At 44.2% G+C, this 15,215-nt stretch overlaps 1 protein-coding gene and 1 pseudogene across 2 annotated transcripts in view; both read left to right on the top strand.

Annotated features, from left to right (window-relative positions):
- Positions 1-15,215, top strand: part of LOC147622442 (protein TIC 22, chloroplastic-like) — a 69,853-nt gene that overhangs the window by 51,400 nt on the left and 3,238 nt on the right. For both annotated transcript variants that reach the window (XM_086822017.1, XM_086822016.1), the window contains 2 exons: positions 6,097-6,156; positions 6,411-6,494. In XM_086822017.1, the coding sequence (XP_086678143.1) occupies positions 6,097-6,156; positions 6,411-6,494 (144 nt within the window). The remainder of the gene's footprint in view (positions 1-6,096; positions 6,157-6,410; positions 6,495-15,215) is intronic.
- On the top strand, positions 6,576-14,484 carry LOC147622443 (uncharacterized; annotated as a pseudogene).

Genomic DNA, 15,215 nt, shown 5'->3' with positions numbered 1-15,215 from the left:
ACTAGTTGGGATATTTTTAGAGGTAAAGATTATGGAAGGACCCATCTCTTAGATTGGGACATGTGGCAAGAAAGTGGACCAAAGTGAGACAAGTGGCCTGACACTTGTTAGAAAATGGATCAAAGTGAGACAAGTGGCCTCACACTTGTCACTTCAGCTATTGTGTGGCTCTCCACTTGTCATTGTAGCCTTCTCTTGCCATTTTAGCTCATGGGAGGTCCAAATCTATAAATTGGAGCCCTCTCTCTTCATTAATGGAGGCTCTCTTGCTGCACACTAGCCTCTACCATCGTTACAGGCTGTCCTAATGATGGCCATTCTCTTTCTCTCTCTCTTGAAGGCTGCCCATGAAGAATACCGGCTGTTGGGGATTGTTTTGGAGGCTTCCATCGCGAAGAAATACTGAAGGCAAGGGTATTTAATCATTTATTATGATTTCTAGCCATTGTACTTGTTGTACCAGTCCTTGTACTAGTTGTACCAGCTTCTGTACTTGCTGTACCAGCCATTGTACTTGTTGTACTAGTCACTGTACATGCTGTACTAGCATTTGTACTTGCTGTACCAGCCAGCGTATCGACTGTACCAACCATTGTACCTGTTGTACCAGCCACTGTACCGGCTGTACCAACCATTGTATCTACTGTACCGGCTGAATGGAGAGTTGTACTTGCTGTACCAGCTCTATTGCATGAAGACCCGTGGTTTTTGGGGAAGAATCAGTACCCACACGGAGGTATATGGATTATGTTGTTGGCTCGGCATTTCTACAGCCTATGTTCCGGCTTGGTTGTGTCGTGTTGGGCTGTGTTATGGCATTTGTATATGGATAATCGAGCATCTCCCGTGGGGAGAGTAAGGCCCTCAAAGCTTGTACATGATATTATTCTCCTTGGGTAATAAAATACTCCAAGGGGGGGGGGGGGGGGGGGGGGGGGTCGGCCCATTCCGGCCTCTATGCAGTGTCACACGTGCAAGCTCCACTTTCAGCATTTGTGGATGTTTTGTCTAGCTTTTATGTTTCATGCAAAGTGATGATGATGGATATATGTTAAGGCTGTGGCCATGTTTAAATGTTTTAATATGCATCGATGGTATCAACAAGTGTGTCGAAGGCCCTAGTCCCCTGGGCACCGCCGCGAGTTACATTCAGTAAGCAAGCCCACTGTATCCCAATAAAGAAGACTACCCATACAGAGCATATGGCAAGTTTGTTTATTCAGTAGATTTTCAAGCACCATGGATTGCCCAAGTCCATTGTGGGGGATAGAGATCCTCGGACTACTAGTTTCTTTTGGAGAGCTCTTTTCGACAATATGGAGACAAAGCTGAATTTCTCTTCAGCTTATCATCCTCAAACAGATGGACAAAGTGAGATTACTAACCTCACCATCTTGGATATGCTAAAGTCTTATACTCTCGAAGTGAAGGATCAATGGAAGAAGTATTTGCCCTTGGTTGAGTATGCTTACAACAATAATGTTCATTCCTCGGCAGCAAGCAAAGCTCTCTTTGAGATTGTCTATGGCAAAACATTGTTGTTGCTTGTTCTAAGAACCAAGGAAGAGATCTTCCATGCGGAGGAGTTTGTTCGAGATGTGGATACACAACTTTTACACAAGTTCGAAGGGCTATTGAGACATCTCAAGCCGAAGCAAAAGAAAGTTGCAGATAAGCATAGAAGAAAGGTTACTTTTGAATAAGGAAATTGAGTCTTGTGGAGATTTGAGAAAGCAAGACTTAGGAAGTCTAAAGCTAAGGAGCACAAGGACCCCAAGCTTGCTCCTAGATACTATGAACCTTTTCAAGTTACAGAGAAGATCAACGATGTATGCTATCGGTTGGACCTTCCAGATCATTGGAGGATACATAATGCCTTTCATGTCCGCTTAGTGAAACTATATACGGGACTACCCTCAGAGGAACCTGTATTGGAGGATCCACCAGAGGTGGAAGAACAAGAAGAAATCTTGCAGCTGAAACATATTATATTCCATTTTGTGAGAAAAAGAGAAAAGACAGTGGTGAGAAAGTTCCTCTTGAAGTTTAAGAATTATCCGCCTTTGGATGCGAAATGGATGCCATAAGAGTACTTCAAGGACTATCCAGAGATACTTCGAGCTTATGAGAAAGTGGTTGGTCCATATGTATTTGAAGTACATGCATAAGACGTCTTGTGAACAAGACAGATTCAAGAGGGAGGGATTATACCTCTAGCCCTCTTCATTGTATATTTATATTGAAATGGAATTGATCATTATTTGCTTATAATGGTTATTTGGACATGCTCTAGTTTGGGCGGCAACGATGCTAGACAGCCCAAGGAGCAAGATTTGTATTTGGGTGGTGACGATGCCAAATGACCCATTGGATGGCAACAATGCTAGATATTTTGAATTTCATAGTTGGGCAATCATTGTGACTAGATGGCCTAGATGGTTGTATTGAATTTCACAGTCGGGCGGTCATTGCGACCAGATGGCCTAGACGATTGTATTGGATTTCATAGTCGGGCGGTCCTAGTGCCCAGATGGCCCATATGACTTGATATACTCTTGGGCGGTCCTAGTAACCAGATGGCCTTGAGGATAGTCTGAGCAAGTTTCCCTCGGGAGCTAGATAGCTCATCATTGATTTCCGATGAGACTAGCAAAACAATCCATGAGCAGGAGGATCATTACTTATGCGCTGCATACTGATGTATGTTTGAATTTCTTTGACTTTGTGTGCTGTTTTTGATGTGTGGACAATGCTTGGATTTATGGCATGTGATAGTCCACTGGGCTATAGACTACTTGGCCAGTATCTGGAATACCCAAAGTACCTGGAATACCCAAAAGATGTGAATGATGCATACATGTTTGTTGACTAGCTTCTGTCTAGTTTTTGTAGGAGGTAAGTATACATTTATTTTATCTAACACATGTGACAGGCCATGAAGAAGTGCCATCAAGAATAAAGCTATTGGTCAAAGAAAAGACATTGAGATGTTGCTAGATGAGCAGACGACACCAAAGATATGGGGAAAGACCAGATGCACAAGCTTCCTAGATGGGGCTAGTACCTTGAAACATATGGATGTACATGATGTACTTGAAACATATACATATACTTGGAACTTATGGAACACTTGTGTCCCACAGTTGAGGACAACTGCGATATAAGAGAGAGGGAATGTAACTATTTGACCCTCCTAGCTCTTCTCACATGGTGGAACACATGCCTGGACACTGGACAGGTTGATTAAACCATGGGAACAGGGATCATGAAGTTGGCACAAGGAAAAGCACTAGTTTTTGTCAAAAAGCAAGAAAAAGCAAAAAGTTAAACTGAGTTGACCGGGAGCCAAGGGCACCATTGGAACGAGGAGATTGGGCTGGATCAAAAAGCTTAAAACCGCTTTTCCAAAAAAGTAGCACTAGGGCCAAAAAATAAGGCCCTGAAGCTAGAAAAGCAAACTTAAAGAACTTTGATAAAAGATGAGTAATATTTTATTATTATCAAAAGACTAAAGCAAAAAGAGAAAGTAAAGCAAAAAGCAAGGCCCTCCTCAAGTATAAAAGAAGCATGAGCCCCTCTTGTTGAGCATCAAGCGAGTGGAGACTGTCAAGAGTGAGGAGTCCATCTTCATCCTCATCATCTCCTCCTCTTGCCAGTTTGTTGGATTGTGCCACCATTTGCCGTCAGCCTCCTCTCCTTGCGCCACCGCTGGACAACCCGTTTGCGCCACCCCCTGCTGTCGGTGCCACCGCCAGCCTGCTCTCAGCTCAGCCAGTCTGCAGCACTTGTGTGTCGTCTCAGCCACGTGCTTTTTTTGCTCCACCCGCAGCATTGCTGGCAGCGAGTAGCGCCGCCTGTAGCCTCCCTTGACACCCAACAGAAATTTGGCAAGCAGCCCATATATTTGCCTCTTGGTGCCAGTGCCCCATTGCCATCTATGGATTCATCTGGTGTTCTCTTTTTCGAGGAGCTTTTTAAGGTTTTTACTACAACTTGGGCATTGAGTTTTGGACATCATCTGGACTTGGGATTTGATTTAGAGACTGGATATTGGTACTAACCCGGTGAGAGATTCTTGGGGGTTGTTCTCTGTGGTGAACTCGGCATCAGAGATCTTGTGCCTCGGCATCTACATCGACACCGACCTAGATTTCTACATTGACATATTTGTTTGATTTTGTATTCACTGATTGTATTGGTCTTGGCTTGAAAAGCCCATGGATTGTTCTTGAATAAAATGCTGAAAGGGGACAGAGCCTGTTCTCCGCTCAGTGTGGTGTACTGTGCAAAGCTCCCTAATCCCTTCTCTCTCTTCCTCTTTCTATCTCTATCTCTTGGACACGTGGTTGAGTCTGTCATGGCACGCCCCGCTGGCTTACACAACTATGATAGCCAATGATTTCTAAGGCACATTTCAAAAACTTTTTGTAAATAGCATGAAGCGTTTTGTAAAGAGGAACTTGAAAACACTTGAGAACCCTTGTGTATGTAAAAAGGACCTTTTCTGGCCCATGACATATAGCGCCGCCTGCAACCTCCCTTGACACTCGACAGAAATTTGGTAAGCAGCCCCCACTGCCATCTGTGGATTCATCTTGGTGTTCTCTTTTTTGAGGAGCTTTTTAAGGTTTTTACTACAGCTTGGGCATTGAGTTTTGGACATCATCTTGGAATTTGATTGAGAGACTGGATCTGGTACTAGCTTGGTGAGAGATTCTTATGGGGCATCTCCGTGGTGAGCTCAGCATGAGAGATCTTGTGCCTCAACATCGACATTGACCCAGATTTCTACATCGACATATTTGTTTGATTTTGTATTCATTGATTGTATTGGTCCTAGCTTGAAAAGCTCATGGATTGTTCTTGAATAATAAATTCTTGAAAGGGGGCGGGGTTTGTTCCCCGCTCGATGTGTTGTACTGTGCAAAGCTCCCTAATCCCTTCTCCCTCTCCTTCTTTCTATCTCTATCTCTTGGACACGTGGTTGAGTTTGTCATGACACGCCTCGCTGGGCTTACACAGCTGTGGTAGCCAGTGATTTCTAAGGCACGTTTCAAAAACTTTCTGTAAACAGCATGAAGTGTTTTGTAAAGAGGAATTGGAAAACGCTTGAGAATCCTGGTGTATGTAAAAAAGACCTTTTCTGGCCCATGACATATGGATGAAGATGAAAGAAGCCATAACTTGTAAAATATTCATCATCTAGCTGAGCTATATAAGGCATAATTCTGCAGACAACCTCCTCTTTGACCTCTCAATTCATTAGGCTGTGACATCCTCGTGATGCCGATGCACGATTCTCTTGCATCCAGCGCGCATGCGCGCGCGCGCATACATAGGACAAACAAGAAAAGTAGCATGTGGACTCGCCTCCCAATTGTGGGCTCGCTTTGCCAAGCCACCCCCGAGCTTGGGAGAGAGATGCATGCACCACCTTAGCATGAGGCCTTCAGATCATGAGACCACCTTGCTGTCAAACCACCACATTTTGGTCCGACTTCTTCATTGTACGACCCTATTCTAGCTATAAGTTTTTTTTTAATGACATCTCTCAAAATCGATGACCATCATGTGCCTTAGGGTGGCTGTTGTAAAATGTTACTCTAGCCCTATCTGGGCATGTGTTCTCATGCTATAGAGTTTTGGAAAAAAGTTGTATAGAGAGCTGATCTTCTTATTCTTATCGGCAAGGGGCATTGCAAGGGTATGAAACCTAGGTTTCTACCAACCCCTCACTGCCAGGCTAGACGCCCATGAGTAGGGTTTTGTTTATCTTACTAGTGACCTACCCTTTTTTTTTTCCCCTTGGGAACTCAGTTACGCACTTTTGGTATGCTTCAAGGCCCAAAGCTATGAGGCCAAAACATCTAACAAGCTCTGGAGCTATTTTTCATGAATTCAAATTGTGTGGCAACTATCAAGCATATATAAGCTCTGCCATCCAAGCCTCGAGCAAGCAACTCTTAGTATAAGTAGTGTTCTTTCCTTTGTACAAAGTTCAAACATGTAGCTGTTGTAGTTTATGTTTGATCTCTTTTTGCCACTTGATCTTGCTGAGTAATTTGATTAGCTTTGTTTTGTTTGAACTGATGACAGTCTGAAAATTTGATCCTTAGGAGCAGCAATCGAAGATACATTCCAATCTTTTTCCGGAAGGTTTGTGTTCACCTTTTTTCTGGTGGGTTATTAGAATAAAGGTGTTGGAATTCGAACACATACCCTTTTCTGGACAGTGTGGTATGAGACCCACTCAGGAAAGGGCCTGGCGACAATGTGTTCACTTTTTTGAGTACAAGATAGGAGATACTAGGAGGTCTCAGGAGTAACGCTAAAGCATTGGCTTCTCGGTTGGCTAGTTAACATTATGAGTAGTGATGAGTTTGTTTTTCTATTATTTCTGGGTTTCACAGGAGGATCTCGAAAAGGCATTAGCAAAAGCTTCAAAGGAGGTGCAAAGATCAAATCCCTCTCTCCGAGCAAGCATGAATATTCAGGTAAGTAATGGAGTACCCCACCTGAAAATACTATTAGTTGTCTCTTTGACCTTTGATAAACCTAGAAAAGCAAGTGCCACGATGCACATTTCATTCATGTCTGGCTGTTATATTAAGGCGGTTGGCATTGGAGCTCAAGTGTGAAGTGGAAAGCTTGTACGGCGAGCTCGTGAGGATTTGGGAGAGATCTAGTATTGAAACATGGTTCTACATGGTGTTATAATAAGGGGGAATACAAAGGATCACACTCCTAAATTTCGTTCATGTCATTGCGTCCGTAAGCTAAGCAAATGGGGAGACTTGTTGAAGCACCTTTGACGACATGTCTACAAGTTGAGATATTTTTAGAGATGAAGTTTATTCGAGAACCATCTCTTAAATTGGGACATGTGGTGTGACAGTGGATCAAAGTGAGACAAGTGACGTCACACGTGTCACCTCAGCTCTTCACTTGTCATTATAGCTTTTACTTGCCATTCTAGCTTATGAGAGCCCCAAATCTATAAATTGGAGCTCCCTCTCTTCATTTGAGCAAGCTCTATTGCTGCAAACTAGCATCCATCATGTTGACAACTCTTCTCTATTCTTGGTGGTTCTCTACTCCCAAGGTTATGGCCCTCTATCACCTCTACAAGCTGCCCTAATGCTGGCTGCTCTCTTTCTCTCTCTTTGCACGGCTGCACATGAAGTATACTGGATGTTGGGGACTGTTTTGAAGGCGTCCATCACGAAGAAATATTGAAGGCAAGAGTATTTGATCATTATATTATTATTTTCAGCCACTGGGCATTTGTCTTTTTAATTGGTTATATATGGACAGCCATTGGACACTTGCTATTGCCATTGGGCATGAAATTGAGCCATGGAGCACTTGCTATTTCCATGGGGTATTGTATCCATAGTTGTTTCTTGTACTAGTACAAACCTATTCGTACGGTATGGTTCGTATGGTACGATTCCGTCAGATATTGTACGGTCTCGTATGGTACGAATTGACCGTCGGCAGTTTTTGACCGTTCGCAAAAGTGGCTTTTTTTTTTGGCTTGTCTTGGCCTATATAGGCTTGAGCTCTTGAGCCTCATTGCTCAACTCCTGTAAATTACCCTCCCCCTCCTAACCTTCTCTCACATTCAAGTTCCATAGCTTGAACTTTGAAGCTCTAGCCTCTCTCTCTCTCTCTCTCTCTCTCAACTATCAAGCCTCTCTCTTGCTCTCTCAACTATCAGGCTTTTCTCTCTCTCTCTCTCTCAACTCTCAAGCCTCTCTCTCCCCCCTCTCTCTCAAGCCTCTCTCTCTCTCTCTCTCTCTCTCTCTCTCTCTCTCTCTCAAGCCTAGAGAGTGGGCAAAAAAAGCGGAGGCAACGGGAAAACATCAAAGGAAAGAGCTCTCATACTTCGCTTCCCCTCTATTGAGGCGAAGGAGTTCTTGAAGAGGTGACCCACTTTAAAGAATACATGCATTTTTCTTGGTGACGATCTTACTCTTTCACAGCTTGCACATATGAAGGAAGTCATGCCAGAGATTAGGGCGGCAAGAGAAAAGGGAAAGATAGCATTTTATAGAGAAGGGAGAGTGGTCATCGTGGAGCGACGCTCTACATGACGGTGCGAGACCTATGGGACCAAATTAAAGCTGGCAGCCTGGAACTGCAATGGATCCCTCAGACTTGATGTAGGTGCCTTTGAGGACAACTTTAGAGATAGAGATATAGTCTTCTACTCGGAGACTCACCAGGCCCCTGGTCAGATGATGCCACAGGTGACAGGATACGGATGGGAGACAGCTTGCAGAGTAGAGACGAGATCGGTACATAGTAGTAGAGGATCAGGGGGGGTGACAGTTCTTTTCAGGGAGGAGATGCAACCGCTTCCGCACATCGTTCGGAGAGATGATCAGGCCAGATATATGTGGGTGAGATTGAGGGCCGACAGAGGCAGATTCCTGTGTATTGCCATATGCTATTTTGCTCCTAGTACATCGACATATGCAGCACCTAGAGGGCAGTCTCCTTTCTCTGTGTTAGATGATGACATATGGGAGTTCTCTAGGGATGGAGACATCATCCTGTTAGGGGACTTTAATGCCCGGACGGGCAACCGCCAGACAGCCTTTTATGATACCTCAGAGGAGATGTTGAGAGAGCTGGACACTCTGGATATGGGATTAGACAGACGCTCACAAGATGTGGAGTGCACAGAGTATGGGAGATATTTGGTAGATATGGGGACTGCACATGGGTTGGCCATACTTAATGGCTTGCAGAGGTTTCCGTCAGCAGCTGGATTTACTTGCTTTCCACATAGACATGGTGCTAGCACAGTGGATTATGTTATGGTTATGCCGAGCTTTGTTTCATGCATTGAGGACTTCACAGTTGGATCTCGGCCCATTGGGGTAGTAGTGGATCATGCATTGTTGACATTGACCATCTCTTTTCACTTTACCACAGCTCAGAGGACACGAGGGGCAGATCACACTCGATATACTTTTACTTCAGAGACTGATGCTGTCTACAGAGATGGGATTTATAGACGTCTGTACACAGAGGAGCCAGGGAGACCTTTGGAGGAGCTGATCCATATACTGACAGAGACTTTATAGGATGCAGCGAGAGAGGCATATCCACATACTCAGCCTGGACAGAGACAGCGTTCTGGGTGTATGTCCCAGAATAGCTGGTATGATGAGGAGTGCAGAGAGACAAGAGCCCGACTGCAGCGGGAGGTTGCTTTGGGAGTCACTACTCACCGACAGTCACGTATTGCCTTCCGGCGCCTTGTGCGAAGGAAGAAGCAGGCCTTCCTTGCTCAGCTAGAGCAGGAATTATACCAGCTGTTCTTGAGCGAGGATTCGAGGGAGGCTTGGCGTTTGTTTCATGAGTCCTCCCTTGCTTTGGCCATCACTTCTACAGAGGTCTGGGGTAGTTATGCAGCATCTCTATATACAGTTCCTAGACAGACACCTTTTCCTGACCCGCCAGCACCATGCCCACAGACATGTACTTTCTTTACCGCAGAGATGGTAAGGAAGGCCATTGATAGGATGAAGACTGGGAGAGCATATGATCATGATGGATTGGTAGCTGAGCACTTCATTCATGCGAGAGACATGCTGGCAGAGCTTCTAGCAGTGATGTTCAATTGCGCTATGTGTGAAGGCTTACCCGAGACTTGGAGTATGTCCACCATCGTGCCTATCTTCAAGTCAGGGGACCCTATGGAGCCAGGGAATTATCGCACTATTATGATTGGTCACACGCTAGCACGATTGTATGCATTCTTGAGCAGCAGTTGAGTAGATGGGCAGAGAGGGAGGGCATTCGAGCACAGGGCATTCGAGCAGAGGGACAGGCAGGGTTCAGGAGAGGTTTCTCTACTCTTGACCACATCTCTACTCTGCGGGCCATTATTGAGGAGGGCAGGTCGCATGGGCGACGGATTTATTGTAGCTTTGTGGACTTCCGCAAAGCATTTGATACAGTGCCCAGAGCCAGATTGATGAGGCGATTACAGGAGATGGGGGTACCCACAGAGCTCATATGGGGGATTATGGCTTTATATAGATCAGTTGCAGGATAGGTACGCACCCCAGAGGGGGTCTCTACTTTGGTTCACTCCACTATAGGAGTGAAGCAAGGTTGCCCGTTATCTCCTTCATTGTTTGGTATGTATGTGGATGAGGCTTCTGACTACATTGAGAGATTGGGGGATAGAGGAGTCCAGCTAGCAGGTACATGGATCCCACTATTGTTATATGCTGATGATTTTGTGTTGATCTCTGACTCCCCTGAGGGTATGCAGCGTCATCTGGATGCTTTACATGAGTCTGGACATGATAGTGGATTGTCTGTCAACCTTGGCAAAACCAAGGTTATGGTGTTTGGCAAAACCAGTGGGTTAGGCGATCAGCTCCCACATTTACATATGGGCAGGAGATTGTGGAGTATACACATGCATATACATATCTTGGGGTAGTATTCAGTGGGCCAGTGTTTTCGATGAGGAGAGCAGCAGAGACTAGATTGACTAGAGCACATGCAACCCTGGGTGGCTTGGAGAGGATGTGTTCGCAGGTTTAGTTTCAGGAACCTCGAACGAAACTTTGGCTTTTTGACACTCTAGTGACATCAGCTATGCTTTATTTAGTGCAGATATGGGGACCTTCAGTGGGCCATCACAGCGCAGGCGGGTGGAGAGGTATGGAGAGGCCTTTGGTATCTATGATTGCTAGGATTATCAGAGCCAAGGCCTTGGTACCTCGTGAGATTATTCGAGTAGAGCTAGCGGCTGCCCCTCTGGTGATTGAGGCTCTTACGAGATCAGTCTCCTACATACATGGCTTGTGGGATCTCCCCCGAGACAGATATGCACGCCTCGCCCTTGAGTCCTCCCGACAGTTAGCTTTACAGGGAGACACGGCTTGTTGGTATGGACAGATGACATCTTGGTTCCTGGCACATGGTTTTAGCATGGACAGATTGCCTCCCTTCTAGTATTCTCTGGAGGCACCCTCTCTCACTCTCACACGGACAGAGATTACCAGACTCATTCGTCAGGATTTAGTTCAGCTGGACATTAGGAGGACATGGATACAGCCGATTGAGGAGCTGGGCAAGAAGATGGCTTTCTACATAGAGCATTTTCTTCAGCTCACAGCAGATGGTTTTGTGATCAGACCCAGTTACATGGATGTACACTTGTCTCATGCAGTACGATGTGCTATTGGTCAGATTCGCACATCCTCACACCAGCTTGAGATTGAGATTGGCCGATATAGAGGTATACCAGCTGAGGCCAGGATATGTCGAGTATGCCATGGGGAGCCAGAGACAGAGCTGCATTATATATGCCATTGTACTACATACTATGAGATACGTGGTCATTTCCACTGTTTATTCAGAGAGGGTTTTGAACCACTTTCCAGAGTCATGGGGTACCAGGACCAGAGGTGTTTGGGATTGTTCTTGCTTGAGCTGCAGAGATATAGAGATAGCGTGCTTAGGCGCACAGAGAGCCAGACTCAGAGGCACATTACAGACTTCTTTAGTCCAGCCATCACTGCGCCAGATGGACCACAGTAGTAGCAGGACATGGATACCGCCCACACCAGTGGTACACTGATTGATCGCGTGATTGAGCTTGGGTGGTCCAGACGCCCACGACTACGGAGGAGGGCATTCCAGCATAGACGGAGGTTGCAGCGGCGGATCCGGATTATTCTTGCGAGACATGCGGGACACCCAGTCAGGGTGCTGACCACAGAGGATATTGAGGAGATCCGCCAGCGTCCGATGCGGCACATATTATGAGATGGAGGCACCTCCATAGTGTACCCCCCCGTCCCACATGATATTGTATCCCCTCACTGTACTCCACTCACCTCCATAGCGTACCCCCCCCCCCCCCCCTCCCCTCACTATATTCACACCCTATAAGGGTTTTTGTTTACCTTCCAGTTCCAGTTTCATTTTCATTTTCTAGGTGCCAGTAGTATCATCTTTATTTTTCATTTTCTAGTTTTTTATCCAGACATTGTATCAGATCCACCATGATGTAACTTTTTGGTCTCATAGGTCATTATGGCCTTTGAAGACGTTAATATAACATTTCATTTCATTTCATTTTCTCTCTCTCTCTCTCTCTCTCTCTCTCTCTCTCTCTCACTCTCAACTTCTCAAGACCCTCTCTAAGTTTCTGAGTGTTTAAAAAAAACCGTATTTTATTATACGGTATCCCAAAATTTCATATCGCACTAAAAATTCTAGTACGGTACCATACCATACCGTACGGTATCGTATTTTCATACCATGACAACTATGATTGTATCTCAGCCATATGGGCTTACGGATAGCTTTATGGGTCTATGATTCAGCCATATGGACTTATGGATAGCTTTATGGGCTTATGATCCAGTCATATGGGTTTATGGACAGCTATTTGGGCTATTGGATAAGTTGACGTGGTGAGGTAAGAGTGTTGTGTATGTTAAAGAGGTTACATGAGGTGGTGGCTTGTAAGTGGAGGACAAGGCATGGGATTGTTGATAGGTTCGGGGTGCCCTCCTCCACCAAGGGTATGGTAACCATTCCGAAGGGGAGCTCGAGCGTCGCTAGCCTTCTTCTCTTGGTGACAATGCAATCCATGGCTGCGATCCATCCCGAGATCCACGTCTCCCAAGAAAATGTGGTTTAGCCTCGGTGTCAACCAAGGCCGGCCATGTAGCTAGATGGCCTTTTTGGGGAAACTCAAGGCGAGTCGGTTCCACTGTTGGTTGTGTTTCAAATGTGTCGAGCACAAACATGGATGTGATTTCGGCATCGTCAAATGTGCAAACCTTGTCACTAGCTTATGTGGAAGAGTGTCCATGGCTGCAAGGATATGAATTTAATCCTTGGAATCAGCAGGCTCCGGGAGAGTGTCATATTCTTTTTCCTCATCTTAACCATCCAACGTCTTGTTCAGGGTTGTTAGAGGCGTCACAGGCGTTAGGTATGAGGCGGGTATGGTACGCGCCTCAAAAGACCTGTATTTTTTAGAGATGTTAGAGGTATGTTAGAGGCGTCTGTTATATTATATTTCTATCTCTCTCTCTCTCTCTACATATATATATATACATATATATGTACATATACATGTACATGTACATGTACATGTACATATACATATACATATACATGTACATGTACATATACATATATATATATATACATATATATACATATATATATATATATATATACATATACATACATATATGTATACATATATACATACATATATGTATATATGTATACATATATACATATATGTATGTATATATACATATACATACATATATATATACATATACATACATATATGTATACATATATACATATATATACATATATGTATATATACATACATATATATACACATATATATATGTATGTATATGTATATATATGTATATGTATGTATATGTATGTATATGTATATGTATGTATATGTATATATATATATATGTATACATATATGTATATGTATATGTATATGTACATATACATACATACATACATACATACATACATACATACATACATATATATATATATATATATATATATATATATATATATATATATAATATAATATAATACAATGATAGATAGATAGATAGTGATCTAGCCTTTTGAGGCTGTTTTTTTTTTGTTAACTAATAGAAGGATCTTGTTTCTAGGAAGAAAAAAAGGCCTCATGAAGCTTGCCGACGAGAACACATCTAAACCTTTGGGCATCCTTCACGATGCAAAGATTAAGACCTTCATAGAAGGATCTTGTTTCCATGAAGAAAAAAAGGCCTCATGAAGCTTGCCGACAAGAACACAACTAAACCTTTGGGCATCCTTCACGATGCAAAGATTAAGACCTTCATATTAAGCTTCCACCACGCATTCGTGGTGATGGATTTTCAAAGAAGAGAATCATACATGATGATCCTCGGAAGGCCTTACATGAGAGATGCAAGACTGCTTCACGATTGGGAAACCAATCACATTTATATACACAAGGGTAACCAATCCTTGAAAATAAACTTGAAAACATGGAAGACTCCACAAGCTCAAACCACATTAATCGATATCTGTAGAGCTTATAACAAGACCATAGTTGTTACGAGGCACGCCTCTAACGGTTTGAGGCGTTTAACTCCTTGATCGAGGTGTCCACAATCAAAAAACAAAATAAAGATAAAAATAAAATGGCCCATTTGAGTCTCTTGACGGAGACTAAGGACCCAAGGCAGCCCCTCTCACACACACTCTCTCTCCCTCTCTCACACACTCTCCAACCCTCCCTTGAGCCTTTCTCAAGACCCAAATACACACACTAGGATGTTTTTTATACCCACTTTTAGAGCTATCTCTATACTCTACCATGTACTTTGTAGTTGGATCACGGTTTTGGATTTGCTAAAACCTCAGCTCATAGACTCTAGAGCCTACATAGCTTAGACCCCATCATACCCTACTCAGGTTTATCCCAGTTCATTTCATTTCAGTTCATTTTACTTTGTACCCTTGATGATGTATCCGGATGATGAGGATGTACTATTTTGATCTCATAGGTCATTTTGGCCTTCCGCAGACGTTTAATGCAGCTTTCTTTCATTCTTCTTTCTTTCACACACACTTTCTTGCCCTCTCTCGTACACACCCTCTCTTTGTCTCCCTCAAGACTCATACATACACACTTTAGTCTCTCTCTCTCTCTCTCTCTCAACGTCGCAAACTCGCCTCCATGTATAGAGTGAGGATCATAGAACAAAAAAGGGGGAGAAGGATGCACTTCTCCTCCAATTGGCCGCTCTATGAGAAGAAAGCTATCTCATACAAGTGGAGGGGAAAGGAATAACCACACAGGTGATCTGTACTGCCAAGTGGGTTCACCACCACAATTTGTGAGAAAAGGACCAGATCACCAAGCCTTAGGAAGGCTTCCCGACGCTTCCGCATCTGGTCAGAACCACCCTGAAGTGTCCCCCACTGGCGGGGCAGAGGGTATGAATGATGTCGAGTGGCGAGCCAGATGCTCCTGATGGGCTCCGTAGGCGGAGTGTGGGTGCCTTCGATAGCTTCGCTGCATCGCGCTCTCCAAATGTGCCATGCGGTAATGTTGCTACAAATCTCCCATATCTGGCTCGAACCAGGCATCCAGTGACTAGTAAATGGGGTTGGGATTGGCA

This window comes from Cibotium barometz, chromosome 28 (assembly GCF_041138505.1).
Source record: "Cibotium barometz isolate CiBa-2024 chromosome 28, ASM4113850v1, whole genome shotgun sequence".
NCBI classification, from domain to species: domain Eukaryota; kingdom Viridiplantae; phylum Streptophyta; class Polypodiopsida; order Cyatheales; family Cibotiaceae; genus Cibotium; species Cibotium barometz.
This window is presented reverse-complemented; position numbering and strand designations above follow the sequence as displayed.